At 38.9% G+C, this 15,415-nt stretch overlaps 1 protein-coding gene across 1 annotated transcript in view; it reads right to left on the minus strand.

The window, feature by feature from the left end:
- Nucleotides 1-15,415, minus strand: part of si:dkey-215k6.1 (transmembrane protein 132C) — a 127,881-nt gene that overhangs the window by 33,674 nt on the left and 78,792 nt on the right. Inside the window, exon 3 of the mRNA XM_042422482.1 lies at nt 14,764-14,907. Coding sequence (XP_042278416.1) covers nt 14,764-14,907 — 144 coding nt within the window. The remainder of the gene's footprint in view (nt 1-14,763; nt 14,908-15,415) is intronic.

Genomic DNA, 15,415 nt, shown 5'->3' on the forward strand with positions numbered 1-15,415 from the left:
GTAGAAGTCTAATTCATAGATCTTTTTCTTTTTTCAATCTAGCTGTAAAAGCCCTTGAAGGTGAGAGAAGGGAAATGTAAAGATTCGTGAAAGTATTTGTTTTATTTAACCACTATAACTACCAAATACGTTGATAAAAAACAAAATAAGCTTAAAGAAATCAATAGTATTACATGATCTTATTACATAGAAAATGGTACATTTTGAAATGTGCATTCAATCAGGTGTTGTGTATTTTGAAGGTACTGCTTTCAACTCTAACTTTGAGTGAGGAGATATTATGGACAAGCTAACTTACAACAACATGGGCGATACTTTCACTCATACATCATTCATACATGTGTCATCCATACATACAAACACCCACAGTTGCTACTCATCTTTCAGAGAGACAACACTCAGCTAACTTCTTCCGGGCCATATCTTACGCCCGGCGCAGATTCATTTCCTCTGCAGAGAAGCGCTCCTTCTTACTATTTGGCAAATGCGCCATCATAATAGCAACCCGCCAAGGTGCAAGCACACCTGGCTCTTAAAGGGAGTGGGAGCTGACACTCTGATTGGTTTATTGCATATTACGCCAAAAACACACCCATGATTAATTAAGAGACTAAGGACAACCCCTTTGAACCATGCGCCTGGCGCATCGACCATTTTTCCGCCGTTAAAATAGCAAAAGTGGATTTGGACACACTCTAAATGCACTTGCGCCATGCGCTTCAGACCGTATGCTTTAGATTGTTAAAATAAGGCCCTCCATCTTTACAAAGGCAGGTCAAGTACAGGACAGAGCAGGCACACTCCAAGACACATCTGAAGGGCAGATAGCAGCAGTTCTGTCTGTCCATGTGTGCCAGTGATGGGGCGCTAATGCACCGCCAGGAAACAACATGACTCCCTGTGGGAATGCAAAATGGAGGCATGGCAACAGCTGCCAAAATGTCAGGGTGAGAGAGAGAAAGAGAGACTGGTGGAGGCCTCGGGGTGAGGGAGGGACGACTGAGAGAGTGAGACAAAGCAGAAAAGAGAAAAATGAGTGGGATATAAAATTGGCAGCCCGGTATCGCACCAAAGCGTGTGATACACCTGCCGATCCACTAGAGGATACCGTGTCAGTGTGATGTTTTGCCCACCTTGGCGTGAAAAGTACACATGTGTATACTCAATGACAGCAACTCCATCTAGCCGCTGTAGTAATTATGACCCGCAGAAATTATGCTGTTCAGATGACGTCTATATAAGGTGACAAATTTCCATGTTAGGAGGAGGCGGGTTGGGTGTACGGCTAGATAGATAGATGGCAAAAAATGGACTGTTCGCTTCCTGCTTCTAACTGCGAGTGTCACATTTCCAACTGCGAGTCACTGCGGACAATCTTTTAAAAAATTGTGTTTACTGTTGCCATGACGATGACAGTTGCCTAAGTTTAAGGATGTAACTATAACCCACATTACGTTTCGACTGATCATTTTAACCCAAACCGTGATCTTTCCCTAACCTTAACCAAATGGTTTTTGCGCCTAAACCTAACCAGACATTAACTACAGTGTTCTCACACCATAAAACATAATTACTTTTTAACAGTGATTTGTAACAGTTTTGGAAAGTACAGACAAATTATGTTGTCCTGCCGATTACTGCTGACAGAGGCACCATATTACAAAACGCTCCTAATGTACACACGTGTACCTATCATGCCTAGGCAAAATGTGACACTGACATGGTGGACTGAAAATTGGCAAGATCCATTGAGGTTTTAAGTTAAGAGAGACAAAGACCTCCTCACCTTCATCAAGAGATTGCACTGAATTATTACCAGTGTATGTGCATGTGTTGAGAAAGCGAACTTGGAGGTGTAACACATGGCGCCACCCTACTTAAGTTATCAATACTTGGATGTTTGTGTGTTTATGCGATTGCTGGCATGTATTTTAGCATAGTAATTAGCAGCTAATTAGTTATTGATTGAGGCTGGTATATTTTATGGAGGTGAGAGGACGATGTGTGACACGGGGCACACCATAACAGCTCAGCCATAATTCACCCTCTGCTGCACACACACACACACACATACAGTATATACACACCCTCCTCCTCTCTCCCCTTCTCCTTTAATAACTCACTCTCTTTCTCACCTTTCCTCCCTCACGTGCTCTCTCTCTTTTTCGCTCATGTCTCAGCTTCATTTTACTTATGTCTAAACATGTTAGTATACATGAAATCATCTCTTTAACTCTATTCACTTTAGAATTACTGGTTACAGTGGTGAAAATTTATATTCTTTTTTGAATGTTATTTTGAAAATGATCCTCTTGTAAATTATTAGTTACTAGTCAAACAAATCTCTCATCCTGTTTGTTAGTAGCCCATTTCACCAAATATCAGACAGGTGCAAAGACTGGAATACTTGATTTCTTTCCAGCGCTTTCTTTTAAGCTTTGAATCGTGTTGAAGTGCTCAGCAAGCATTGCAGATCTCTTCAACAACAGAGCAGACAAAGGACAAAGAATATTATGATGCTCTTGATAAAAACTTTGGAGAACACAAGGACCTGAGTCAAATACCAGATCGCTTAGAAAGTACATAACTTTCTAACTTTTTTATTGATAAAATCTGTATGTTGAGCCCACTCCAGTTTTGTAAATGTACACTAAACCTTATATAGATTTTTATATTCCTTGAATACCCCAAAATGAGTGAATGAATTGAATCATTGAATTGAACGAATTTATGACTGTATTTTGCACGAATGCATTTTTCTTTACCCCACTGGAGACTACTACAGCACAGAACCATGTTCTGCTTCTGCATTTTTTTAAAGACTAAATAACTGTGTCATCAGCAAACTTGATCAAATATCTGGTTGAGTGCTGACTGATGTGGTTTTTGATTCCTGTGTGGATATGTTTTCCACTCCATGGAGTGTTACATCCTTGTGCTGCAAGTAAAAAGCACAAGACTTTGACAACAAAGACCAGGGTTCATGTCCTGCATGTGATTAGGTTTAGGCACTTTGGTTCAAATGATGGAATGAGCTAAACATTGAAAGAGTAAACATGTCCAATCTTGTGTTCATCTTATTCCTCTATTCCTGTATTTTATTAGTGTATTCTTCATATTTTATGTTGTTTTTTTATGTGAAGTACATTGATTCACAAAAAACAAAAACAAAACAAACAAAAGAAAATTTTGGATTTTTTCTATATGAATACATTTGGATTGATTGATTTTTCTTACTGATTGCCCATTAACTGTTTTTGATAAAAGAAAAGTAATGAGGCAGTATTGTGTTTCCAAGTGACAAACCAGATTCCTCCCTGTGTAATTTTGGAATGCAACTGACTTACAGTAATAAATAATACCACAGTTGGGGGGGAAGAACTGCTTTTATGACAACCACTTTATTGTGTTTAACATTTTTTGTTTCTCTAATATCTAATTGCACAAAAGCATACTGCTAATTGGGAGATACCCTTTGGCCCAAGGATATATAGCACTTTATCATACTGAGAATGCATAACCACTAGAATGGAAAAAAAAATACATTGGCACTGTCACAGATAGACTATAGGAGGGTAAAAGAGCTCACAGCACAGTTAATGAAGGAAACTGTGTGCTTTACATTCATCTAAACGTGACCTGGCACATGTGTGTAGAATCCCTCTTGGTGCAAGTAACAATATGCAGACAAAATGTAAAGTATCTCATTTAATAACATCTGTATATACCACTAAGTTTAAATAAGTTAATTAGGTAGAACTGTAATATAAAAATAGCTCTGATGCAAGATAGATGCAAGAAAAATGTATGAAGGCAGATTTTTGCACTTCTTACTGTATACTGTAGTGACCCTGAAGCATTTCACTTATTATAAAGCCTCAAGTGAAGCAATTTTTCACTGCCTGGTAGTTTTTGTCACTAAGCAATCTGTTGAGCATTTTATGGTTAGGCACTGGGGAGCATTCAGGGCTTTGCTGATTTCACAACAAAATCTCTTTCTGCGCTGTAAGAACTGAATCACTGGAGGTCTAAAAAATAGTTTTAGGCCCCCTCAAGGTCGCAGCTCCCACAGATATATGTCTTTGGGTGTTGCTAATGGTCTGGTCTGATGTTGTGCACTTCAAATTGCAAGCTATTTCCTAAGCCTGTTACTGCTAAATGGAAAATGTGTGTGTTTAGTTGTGCGTGTGTGTAAGTTTGCGTGTGTGTGTGTGTGTGTGCGACCTCTGCCTTTAATCCACTTTACCTTTCATTTCCTTTCTAGGCTCTCAAATGACCCAAGGCACCTGGATAGAATCCTCTCCCAATTTCTCTCCTGCTCAACCCCGGTGCTCTTTTTGTCACTTCCTCTTAATCACACAATCTTCATTTTCCCTTCATCAATCCAATCATTAACGTCAACCTAATACCATCATTATAACTTTATTTATGGTTTGCATTATGTTACTTTAACCCTAAACTTTTTAAAATGATGGCACGCTGAAATCCTTCATGTATGTTCTTCTGACATCAGTGTGAAAATGTATTCGAGCCTGTCAGGTAATTTTCTTTTTATGTTCCTCATCCAGAGTGAGGTCAGAGGTCAAATTCAGATGATTAGCGGCACCCAAAGAGCTGTCATTGATTCTGTGCCTCACTACAGGACACTTAAGCGGCAGAAACACTGGACATAATGTAGAGCTTCGATCAATAAAGCCCCCTTTTTAAGATGTTTTATTATTATCAAAATTAGAATATGTAAATCCACAACTGGGCTTTAACTGTGTCTTGCACTAATCAGTTGTTTGGTTGCTACATGCTGCTGGGAAAGGGTTAATAAAGGCAAATTTGATTTACATGAGCAACACAGGCGGCAGGAATGCTGAGTCCCAGAAATTATATTTTATATTTAATACTTATATTTAATACGGGAAAGTGAAATTCATAATAAGTTATTTAAGCAAACAACTGTTTTTTGTTTTTTTTTGTGTGTTTCCAAGTGTCCACGGTATAAACTGGATAACACTCACCTGTCAGTGATGACGCAAAATGATGATTTATATGTGTGCAAAATCTCACTCACTACTCACTTTACCGCTCACTATAACTTATTACTGAGTGTCAACAAAGAGATGATTTCAGTCACACCAATGTCAGTTGGACTGCAGCTGCTATAGAAATGTGCCAGTAGGGGTTGCAACTAGCAATAGAACAGCCGACTGAAACCAACTGCTGGTGGCAGAAAAACGCCATCTGGACACAAAAAACTAGTCACCACAAATATTTAAGGGTAATGACATAGGTTTATGTTGGCATAAGTTGTTAATACAGGTGATTTTTCCAACAATACACATATTGTGTGTAGAAACTGATTTTTTCTACTCAAAATTAGCTCATTTCTTTCTGCTTGGATTTTAAGATTCAGTTTAGCTGAATTCTCTACACCTCCCTAATTGTGACGCAATAGGCAAGACATGAGATACATGAACATCATGCATGAACAAGAAAGTTATTCCTTCTCTGTGGCAATAAACCTGACACATGTGCCAGCAGGTAACTGTGCTAGATTCAGAGCTTAACAAGATATTCAGGGCTGACGATAGTAACGTTAACGAAGATAAACGGCAAGGCTACGGCTATGTACTGACGCTCCCCACAGACACACACGAACCAGAGAGCTTCTCGTACGACACAGGTGGGCTACTATAGAAACTCAAGGGCAATGAATGTGCTTCTAACGCCTGTCAAAGCTCCAACAGACTCTCTGTATTTCAAACATGGACACAGAGAACGTGACAGCAGCTCCTCATGGCAGGTTAGCTCTGACTTACCAGCTTGACATCACTATTCCTGCCACACTGTGGTCAGTGGTGGTCAGTCTTAATACACTCTTGCCAGTGTCTCCTTACCTTCCGCATCACACACTACGTAACCGTGAAACTACGGCCCCCTGCATTCGCTGTCCTATGCAGTCCTATCAGGTTGTCATCAGTGCTGATAAAGCTTGTTTTCTTCCCTTTTTCTAGCCTTTTTGAATCATATGCATTTAGTAGTAATCATTAATGTCTCAGTCAGCACAGCTGTAGTATCAAATTTTGTTAGAGTATACAAAAGACATTTTGAAAAGCAGTTTTTTTGTGACACCAAATCTCTCTTCTATCTTTGGCTTTAACAATGCCATTATTACGGTCTATCCTTTTAGTTCATTTCCTGTTGCTATCACTATGACACACTATTCACAACATCTACATGAGTCTTTAAGCCACTTTAGCCTCATTTACTCCTATTCAGGGCAATTATATCACTACATGTTGTTCCAGTACAGTGCTAGTGTCTTTCTATCCCTTTCTGTAGCTGCAGATAACAGTATGTGGTGACAGAGTATAAAATGTACACATGACAGAATAAAAAAAGAATATATGTTAAGTGTTGTGTTGAGTGATGTTGCACTGAGTGTGAAGTCTGTCTATTATGTATCCTGTTGTGTAATTACTGTAAGTCACTATGAGAGTTGTCGCTGTGTTCATGCATCATGAGGACAATTTGTGTGCACTTATTGCTCTTGGCAAATAAATCGATTCTTAGAGCTTTGCCATAGAGTTAGAGAAGCCTAACTGCTGATTAAAACATAAAATACATTTTAAAAATCAATCATATCTTGAACGTTTAAAGTCCTTGTTTGGTGTATAGTCACGGTCACAGGTTGCCGTTTGTGCTTTGAGTGGAGGTAACCGTCTAAGCAGGCGAGTGTTACTTAGCTTGTCAGGGGGCCGACACCAGAAAGCAGAGGAAGAGGAGAGGAGAGTGGCAGGCTACGGATAGCATATTGCAAATCTTGCTGTTGTGATAACCATCATCCCTCAAGTATTTTGGTTTAATTTCTGTCTGTGTCTATTTGTTAAACTAAATGAACTGAAACCAACGCTAAGCTCACTGCATGGTTGATGACACGAGAAGAGAACGAGAGCAGGTTGGCCACCAGCCACACTACCTGTGCTGTGACAGGATGGTATAATTCATTTTTACAATAACTTTGGTCTAATTTTTTCCATTTTTTCCTGATCTATAAATGTGTTTTATCCAATACTGATTTAACAATTGCTTCCAGTAAAAACTGCAAAGACCAACTCCTGTCTGGGCTTATTGGAAGTGTGTTTAGCCCACTGCACAGCTGTGAACCAACACACATACTGTAGAAGGGAGATGTACACACACAATGCGATTGTGTGAACAGATGCATTTCCCCATTATATTATATGAAACATTACACACATATGCACACAGATTCCCAAAAAAAGTAACTCACTGATTGATTATTGATTGATTGATTCAGCCTATTTGCTTCCTGGTGGCCATCAGGATTCTGGCTTCTTTGTCTCACAGGTCTCCCTCCCTCACCCTTCTCCACCCCTCATGTCCTCACCCTCCTTTATATTCAAATGCAGTAAGAGCATGTATGCTTACTTCCTTTTAAAAAATGTCCTTACTCTGTGTTTAAAATGTGATGTGCTCTACCAGCTCCATCGACAAGAATAGCTGTATGACCTTCCAAAACCAGCTACCAATTGATTGATGTCTGCTTACTTCAAACTATGATGAAGCACTTCCTCTACCCACCGACACACAAAAATCATAACACTTCATTCATTCCCAAACTTTACACCGACTGAGGCCACAAAATAACAATCTCTAAGCCACAGCAGAAGAAAGTTGCCGGTAACTGGTTATATGTTTGAGAACTGCTGCTGTGTGTGTTCAATATGTGATCAATTTCACATCAAAGCACTGCGGCGTCCCTGAGCCTCTAGCACTGAGGCCAACTTCCTCTTTCCACTCTCATTTAAGCTAAATTGGAGTGTTAACTAAACACAAATAAGGTCAATGTGACTGTGAAGTGTCCATCACTTTTCTTTCAAACGTGAAGGATACATTTTTAAATTCTTCATCAAATATCACTTAATGTCCTGACAAAGATATATGTATATGTATGTAAGCATGCACACACACACACACGCACACACACACACTGTCTTTCCAAGGGCAATGAGTGTGTGTGTGCATGTGTGTATGCATGTGGGATCACGTAGAGGCGTGTCAAACTGCGCGACTGGTTCATTAAATGGCACACAGATCAATTCTTAATCTGCTTTGTATCTGTCCACACATACACCCAAAATCTCCCCTCAAACATGCATGCACCTACACACACACACACACACAAACACACACACACACACAACCTCCTCCATCACTTCCGAGCCTTTTCGTCTTCCTCTTTGTCAAATTCAATTACTGACGACATCACTAAAGGAATCTCCACACGAAGCAATTACCGTTCAAACCCCCTGGGTGTGTCTGTGAGATGATCTCTGTGTGTGTCTGTGTGTGTGTGTGTGTGTGGGGGGGGTGTGTTTGTGTGAGCAATGATGTGAACGGCAACGACAGTGTGTATGTCAAGTATAGGAGGAACAGGACAACAGCATGTATTAGTTTTTAGTTTACGTGCATTTACTGACCTTTCACTAAGCCCCTCCTCCCCCTTAGTTACTGTTACTATGCCAGTCAAACTTTCCTCTCTTTCATGGGACAATTGCAATTAATGGGGGAAGATTTACCATTGATATTTTTTAGAATTTTTCGAGACAACGGGTAATTTCAGACAGGGACAAAGACAAAAGCATCCTTCTCTCTAGCTGGGGAACATCAATTTTGCCGAGGGAAAAAACAACCAACAACAAAAAAAAAAAACCTGTCCCTGTCAGATTTTATCAGCAGTAGGTAGCCTGCTAATTATATTAACATTAGTTCCATGAGTTGTTTGAAAATGCTGTCTCCAGCTGACTTTTTAGTGTTTCAAGCTGTCTCGTATTAAAACAAGAATGCTGTAAAAGGGGTTTTAAATATGCTGGCTACATGAATGATATTGTGCTAGAAAAACTGTTAAAAAAACTACATGTTATAAGCAGGAAGTCAAATATTTATCAATGTCAAAAACATGGAACTAAAGAAACAGTGTTGCTCTTGAGTTTCAGAGTATAGCTAGTTAGTGCAGGTATCATACATTATAAGTACTGTATGATAAGGTAAAAAGTAAGATCAGACTGTTATTTCATAACCTTGTGTAGCTGCTTAACTAACATACTTGTTTGTATTTTCAAACATTTTTAATGTCACATGAGAAAAGACTTTTAGCATGAGGAATAGCCAATGTGTTAAGCAAATGTAACACTATCTTGTGTAACCCTAACCTGAGGTTGCTGAAGTGTACACATCCCAAAATCCTATAAAGAGTGTGTCACTACTCACGTTACCCTAAACTTTGACTGCATCCAGCACCAACTTCCAAACACTGGCAAAATACTGTAGACGTGCTTGTCATGAACAGGCTTTGTTTTTTTCACGTAGCCTGCAACCCCACACAAAAATGTAGTTTGTTCTTTGGACTTTGAAGTAAAGCTGGACCATCTCTTATTCCAACTTCCTGTTACTCCCATTCCCTCCTCTCTTGTCCTCTAAATTCTTGTGCCAGTTTTCTTTTTAGCCGCCCTTCTTCCGGTTCTCTCATTTCATCTTCTCCCCTTGTTTCTCCTCTCCTCATCGATCCATGCATCATCTTCTTGCCACTCCTCATCCCATCTTTCCTCCTCTCACCTCCTTGCTTTGCCAGAGAGAGAGAGAGAGAGGCTTGCGTGAGGTCAGGATAACGGTACTAATTTGTGTGTATGTGTGTGCTTGTCCCCTATATGTCCCCTACTAGCTTTGCCACCACTGACCTACACATACTGCTGTGTCAACAATAGCAGCACATACACATACACGCATCACAAATGACAGCATCTCAGGGGACCTTAACAAGATAGTTTACCCTGACAGAGAATGAGAGGAGAGGGAGGGAGGGCTGAGGAAGACGAGGAGGAGGAGGAAAGTTATTATCTATGTAGTACATCGCTGCTGCCTATGTTGTTGTCAAGGATAAATTAGCTAAACAGAACAACAAGAGCTGCACCAGTAATATCTACAGCAGTACATTGTAGCACTGACAGGTTTCGCCAGTTATTTCATCTTACGTTCTGTTCTGCCATTTGTTCATTAGAAGGGCAGGGAAAGCCGCTGCGCAATTCCCCCCTGCAAACATTTATCCGGCATGAGTAATTAAACTAAAGGTTGGTTAATGGAATGCCATGTGAAACCAAATCAGAACTCTTATCTTCTGCACACTATTCCTACAAACCCTCTTTAGACTGTTTCTTCTAACTTCTAACAGCTAAAACAGAGAGACATTTTTTTCTTTAAGAAGTTCATTCGTCATTCTTATGAGTTCCTCTTAACAGTGAAGCCAGCAGTTGCTCAAAAGGCTTGCAGTAAAAAAAAAAAAAAGAACGTGAAAAACAACTGTGAAAGAAATTGCAGTCATTTCTTGATTCATTCATTAATTTTCTCTCTAAACTCAAAACTTTTTATCACTGTGGGTGACTGGAACCTTTAAAAGCATTTTAAAAACTCCAACAGATGTGAATATCTTGTGATCTTGGTGTGGTCGCTCCTGTTACATTATATTGCTCTGTTGAGGCTTGAATTCAAAGACATAAATGCACTGTTTCAGGGGCTGCTGTGGTCATTGTCTTTATTAAGACATTGGATGCAGATACAGACTTTGTTTTTACCAATTTCTTCCATCTTTACTTGCTAAAATTTAGTGATCCAGAGTCACTGCATCTCTAAATTGCAAAAAAAAGAAGCAAGTGATCAAATTACCAAGTTGTATTTACCACAAGCTGGATCAACAAGAGGGCAACCACATTACATAAATAATGGTGATCAGGCATAAACTGCACCTTTTCTTCTTAATGTGTTGTTAAACTTCGTTTCAGGTTGTACTGTAAATTAGAGACTTGTAGTACTCTGTCGTTGTATTTAGGCATTGTCTTCACAAAGGAATGTCTAAAGTCATGTAATGAGTTTGTTTAATCATCACCTGTTTTGGTCCTCTTGTTTTATAATCTTTAAGAACACTAATCGTTTTGTATGGCTGTCAGTATAATTCAGTCTAAAACGACACTGAAAATGGGTATTACAGGGAAATATTTGCATATTTTGGTAGTGTGATATTATTATAAAACAACACTCAGCACATAATGAGATAACCCGTGTTATTTAAATAACCAAAGCAGTCTAAATCCCCCAAATGGACAATAATGAGCCATAATAATAACAATAAACAGCCACCGCACTTATGGGTGATTTAACATCACAACAAAATCGACATGACAAAGTCAAGTGCACAATTTCACCTAATCAATTATTAATTTAGGCATTTTAACAATGTGTGAATAAGAAAACATCACCAATAAACTTGAGGTAACCATTGAAGTGTAAGGGACGTGTAAGAGTAAGGCGATGGGCAAATTAGGCTCAATAGCCTAAAAACAATAAATGGTAACATGGCAAAATAAAAATGAATGACTAATCAATTAACTAAAAATATGTTTTGCATACAACAAACATTTGTGAGTAGGTTAAATCATCTTCATTTGAACACCTGTGATTATATGTGTCCCTCAAACACACTTTGAGCACCTTGACTGTACATTTTCCCCAGACAGCTTTCCTGCACTTCAGGCACTTGGTGAAGGTTTTTTTGCAGGACATTCTCTGCTCTTTTTATAATTTTATTATGACCTGACGTAGTTTCCAGATCACACACTACAATGAATGCTGTTGCCTAGCAAGAAAACAGGATTATTTAAACATGAACCACGGAAATAAATGTATTTCATATACGGGTAAATTTTCCCCAGTGGCGGTTACAGGTATTAATACCTTTGGATTTATTTTCATTATTTTTAACAATAGGGAGTGCTACTCAACATTATTTTAGGAAAAGTCGAAGACTGGGTGATTTGAATATTTTATTAAAACACAGTAATGTACAATTGAAAAACTACCACAGTTCTAGTGTTAAAGAAACGGGAGCTAAAACGGCCTGTTTCAGACAGAGGCTGAACTAAGGGGCGATACAGAGTTGAGTATGAGGAGTTTTTTTTAAACTGTAAATCATGCAAAGATATTCCAGTAGAGAACCACATTTAAAACATAGACCTGGAAATGTGCATAATATGTCAATTTTAAAGTACTGTAAGAATGACAGTAGACAGTAGAATTGCCTAAGTCTGTCTCTGTTATTGCCGATGAGTGGTTACCCAAAATTTAGTGATAGTAAATTTAGTAATTCAGGGAAATATTTCATTAACCAGAAACCCTGGGTTCAAGCTTTTTTAATGAGAAGTGTCCACATTGCTGGAGTGTCAGCAAGAGGAAATCTTAATTCATTTTTATTGTAATTTGCTACCCCTGCACCTGAGTTCCATAGTTTGGGGTGAAACAAAGACTACTGATTAAATTTCAGACACTGGTTACCGCAGTTAAATTAGGGTGTTCTTTAAGGTGCATTCAGACTGAATGGGAAGTAGATTTTTTGTCCTGACGATGGTTGGAAAGAGGTTGAACATGCTTCAACTTATGAATGAACAACAACAATAGTGTCTTTCTCTCTCTCTCACACACACACACATAGTCAAACATCTGTACTGTACGAACATTGGGCACTTGTAACAAATAAAGACTGCAAAATACTCAATGGTCAAGTTCAGGTGAACAAAACAAGGCAAGAATTTACTTCATGTTCTCTCTGAATGCAGCTTTAGGCTGTGGACTGTCTCGGCACTGAGCTTAGGTTTTAGTCTGGTTTGACATAAATTATCTATCGATGTTTATCGCTGTCTCTGTGATGGTCAAGTGTGTGTGTATTTATGTGTTTGTCTATGAAAATCTGGATGCAAACTTTCCTCACTGTGCTTAAACACATTGCTTACCTGTGTCCTTGTTTCACTCACATGTATGCTCACAAGGACATACAAACATTCACTCACCCACCTACACACACACACACACACACACACACACACACACACACACACACACACACACAAATAAATATACAAAGACATACATACTGATAAATATCCGGTACTCACAAATACATAGGCACAAGCGAGCCTTTCCTACACCCTTTATACACTTTCCTTTCTTCTCCCTTCCATACACACAGACACACACACACGCACACACACAGTGCTAACATTACGTCTATCTGAATAAATTCCTTCCATTTTCACTGTGTTGTTATTGATCGTACTTAAACAGCACCACTCCTGTCGGCTTGTACCAGGAAATTGGCTTCATATTGAAACTGTCACAGCAAGGGTGCGTTTCATTTTAGACCCTGAGGGTGCAGGGAACGTAGCACAAGAGGAATCAATCTTCAGTTACTGGCATCTGGGTGCTACTGTAAAGGTAGTTTTTGAAAGTATTTCTGCTTTATTAATTAGTACAGTAGTTCTGCTGGTTAGTTTGTGCAACAGAGCAGTTTAGCACTTGAGACTGTCTTTCCACCATGTTCAAACCCAAGCGTCACCAAACACCCACCCTGCTTAAGAAATTGTGATGATTTTTACTGCATAAACTGAACAAACTTATAACCTAAGACTATTTGACATGCATAAGTGTGCAAATGCTGATGTGATTATTTAACAACAGTCTGTTGCTGTTTTGCTTTGATTAAAACTATCTATCTATGTCACTGAAAGTAGGGATGGAACACATACCTGCCGCTACAGGAAGCTGTATAGGGAGTTAAAGGTACCCTGTGGAGTTTAATTAACACAAGTAGAGCAATGCTTTTATGAGTGGGTGCTCACATGTATGCACACAATCACGCAGGAGACACTATACGTATCGCTGTCAATGGTTTCGCACTGTTCTACTGATCTACAGGTGGCGGTAGCATGCCAATAAACAAAGAAATTCATAGAAGAAGACTGCTAGTGAGTAATAAACAATGCATTCAACATATTTGTTAGGCCTCAAGAAAGCACCTCTAGTCGGCTGAACATGAAAGCCTTCATACATACAAGGATGTATGTAACTTGATTCCAGGCCTTTATCAAACCATTGTGTTTCTCGGGGATGGGGCTTACTAGCTGTAATTCACTACCCACACAGTATAACATCTGTATAACTGTTAAGCCAGCATCCTTTCCAGGTAATTCATGGCCTCACATTCCTATCCAATTCCATATGCCATTCAGTAAGACAGAAATTGAGATTCAAAAAAGCTAGCACACTGTGATAAGTGTCTCACTATGCTCCATTACACAAAGTGAATTAGAGAACAACACAAATCCTCCAAGATTCAAGATTATGCAGATGATTCAAGATGGATTTCTTGCTGTGTAAATACCCCCAGTTTACCATCTCACATTATTGTGATTTCCGCTCTGTTCTTTAAATGTTGTACATTGTCTCTATTTCTCAAGCTGTTGAGGAAGAATGTCTTAATTCATATTTCATGTACCTGGCAGACCATGACTTAAAACATTTTGTGAGTTGCCTGAGCACATTTTTCACTTTGGCACATGTTCAATCACTAAGCAAAATATAAATTACTTTCCCAATTATGACATTTTCTTCCCCCCAAAGTGCATCCCATTGAAAATCATTTTTCGTTGAAAGTGTAAAGATCAGCGTCATGTCTAAAATAAAGAATACACATGAACAGTATTTTCATAAAATGTGCCCACTGATCTTGGATTCGTAATTTGCATGTGTATACAGTTATGTTATGTGATCATTTGCAGTGTGTGTGTGTCTGTGTGTGTGTGTGTAGATTTATAATTCTACGGTATGTATGTACCGTATCTCTCTGCATGCACTGTTCACACCCACCTTGACCACGTCCACGTCTGTCGAGCTGCAGGTGACCCAGTCGTCCACCTCCCTCACCTGCCCGTCAGTTTCCACGGTAACCAGTTTGATGGGCACTGCCACGCGACGACCTGTAAGAATGGCTGTGTTCACCACCTCTGTGTCCTACAGAGATAAAGATAGACAGAAAAAAAGTTTCTTTTAAAAAAGAACCCTGTTCAAGGCAGCCCTGAATGGAAGTAGGAAATAACACAGTTTTTAGGCCTGAAACTGCTGTTGGTGTCTCGGCTTTTTGCATCATAAAAGATGCAAAATGTATTTAGATACAATATCTTCAATGAGAGATGGTAATATGACAATTTATTACTATTTTAATTTCAATTTTAAAAAAATACTTTAATGTTTGTTAAATTATTTTGTTGACTTTTTTTTTTAGCATTGCTTTCTCTATTTACACTTTTTGGTACTTTTTTGTTGACTGTTTTTATTCAACATGCACTTAAAGGACCACAAACATGAAATTTAGCCCTCATGTGCTGCTATATTAGCTTTAGCATGTCTCCCCCCCCCAAAAGTGTATGAGAGGGAAGACTGATGATAGAGAAAGATGCAGAGAGACAGGAATAAACAAGTAAGAGAGACCAGGGGAGAGTTTTAAAAAAGAGAGAGAGAG

This window comes from Thunnus maccoyii, chromosome 9, assembly GCF_910596095.1.
Source record: "Thunnus maccoyii chromosome 9, fThuMac1.1, whole genome shotgun sequence".
Classification (NCBI taxonomy): domain Eukaryota; kingdom Metazoa; phylum Chordata; class Actinopteri; order Scombriformes; family Scombridae; genus Thunnus; species Thunnus maccoyii.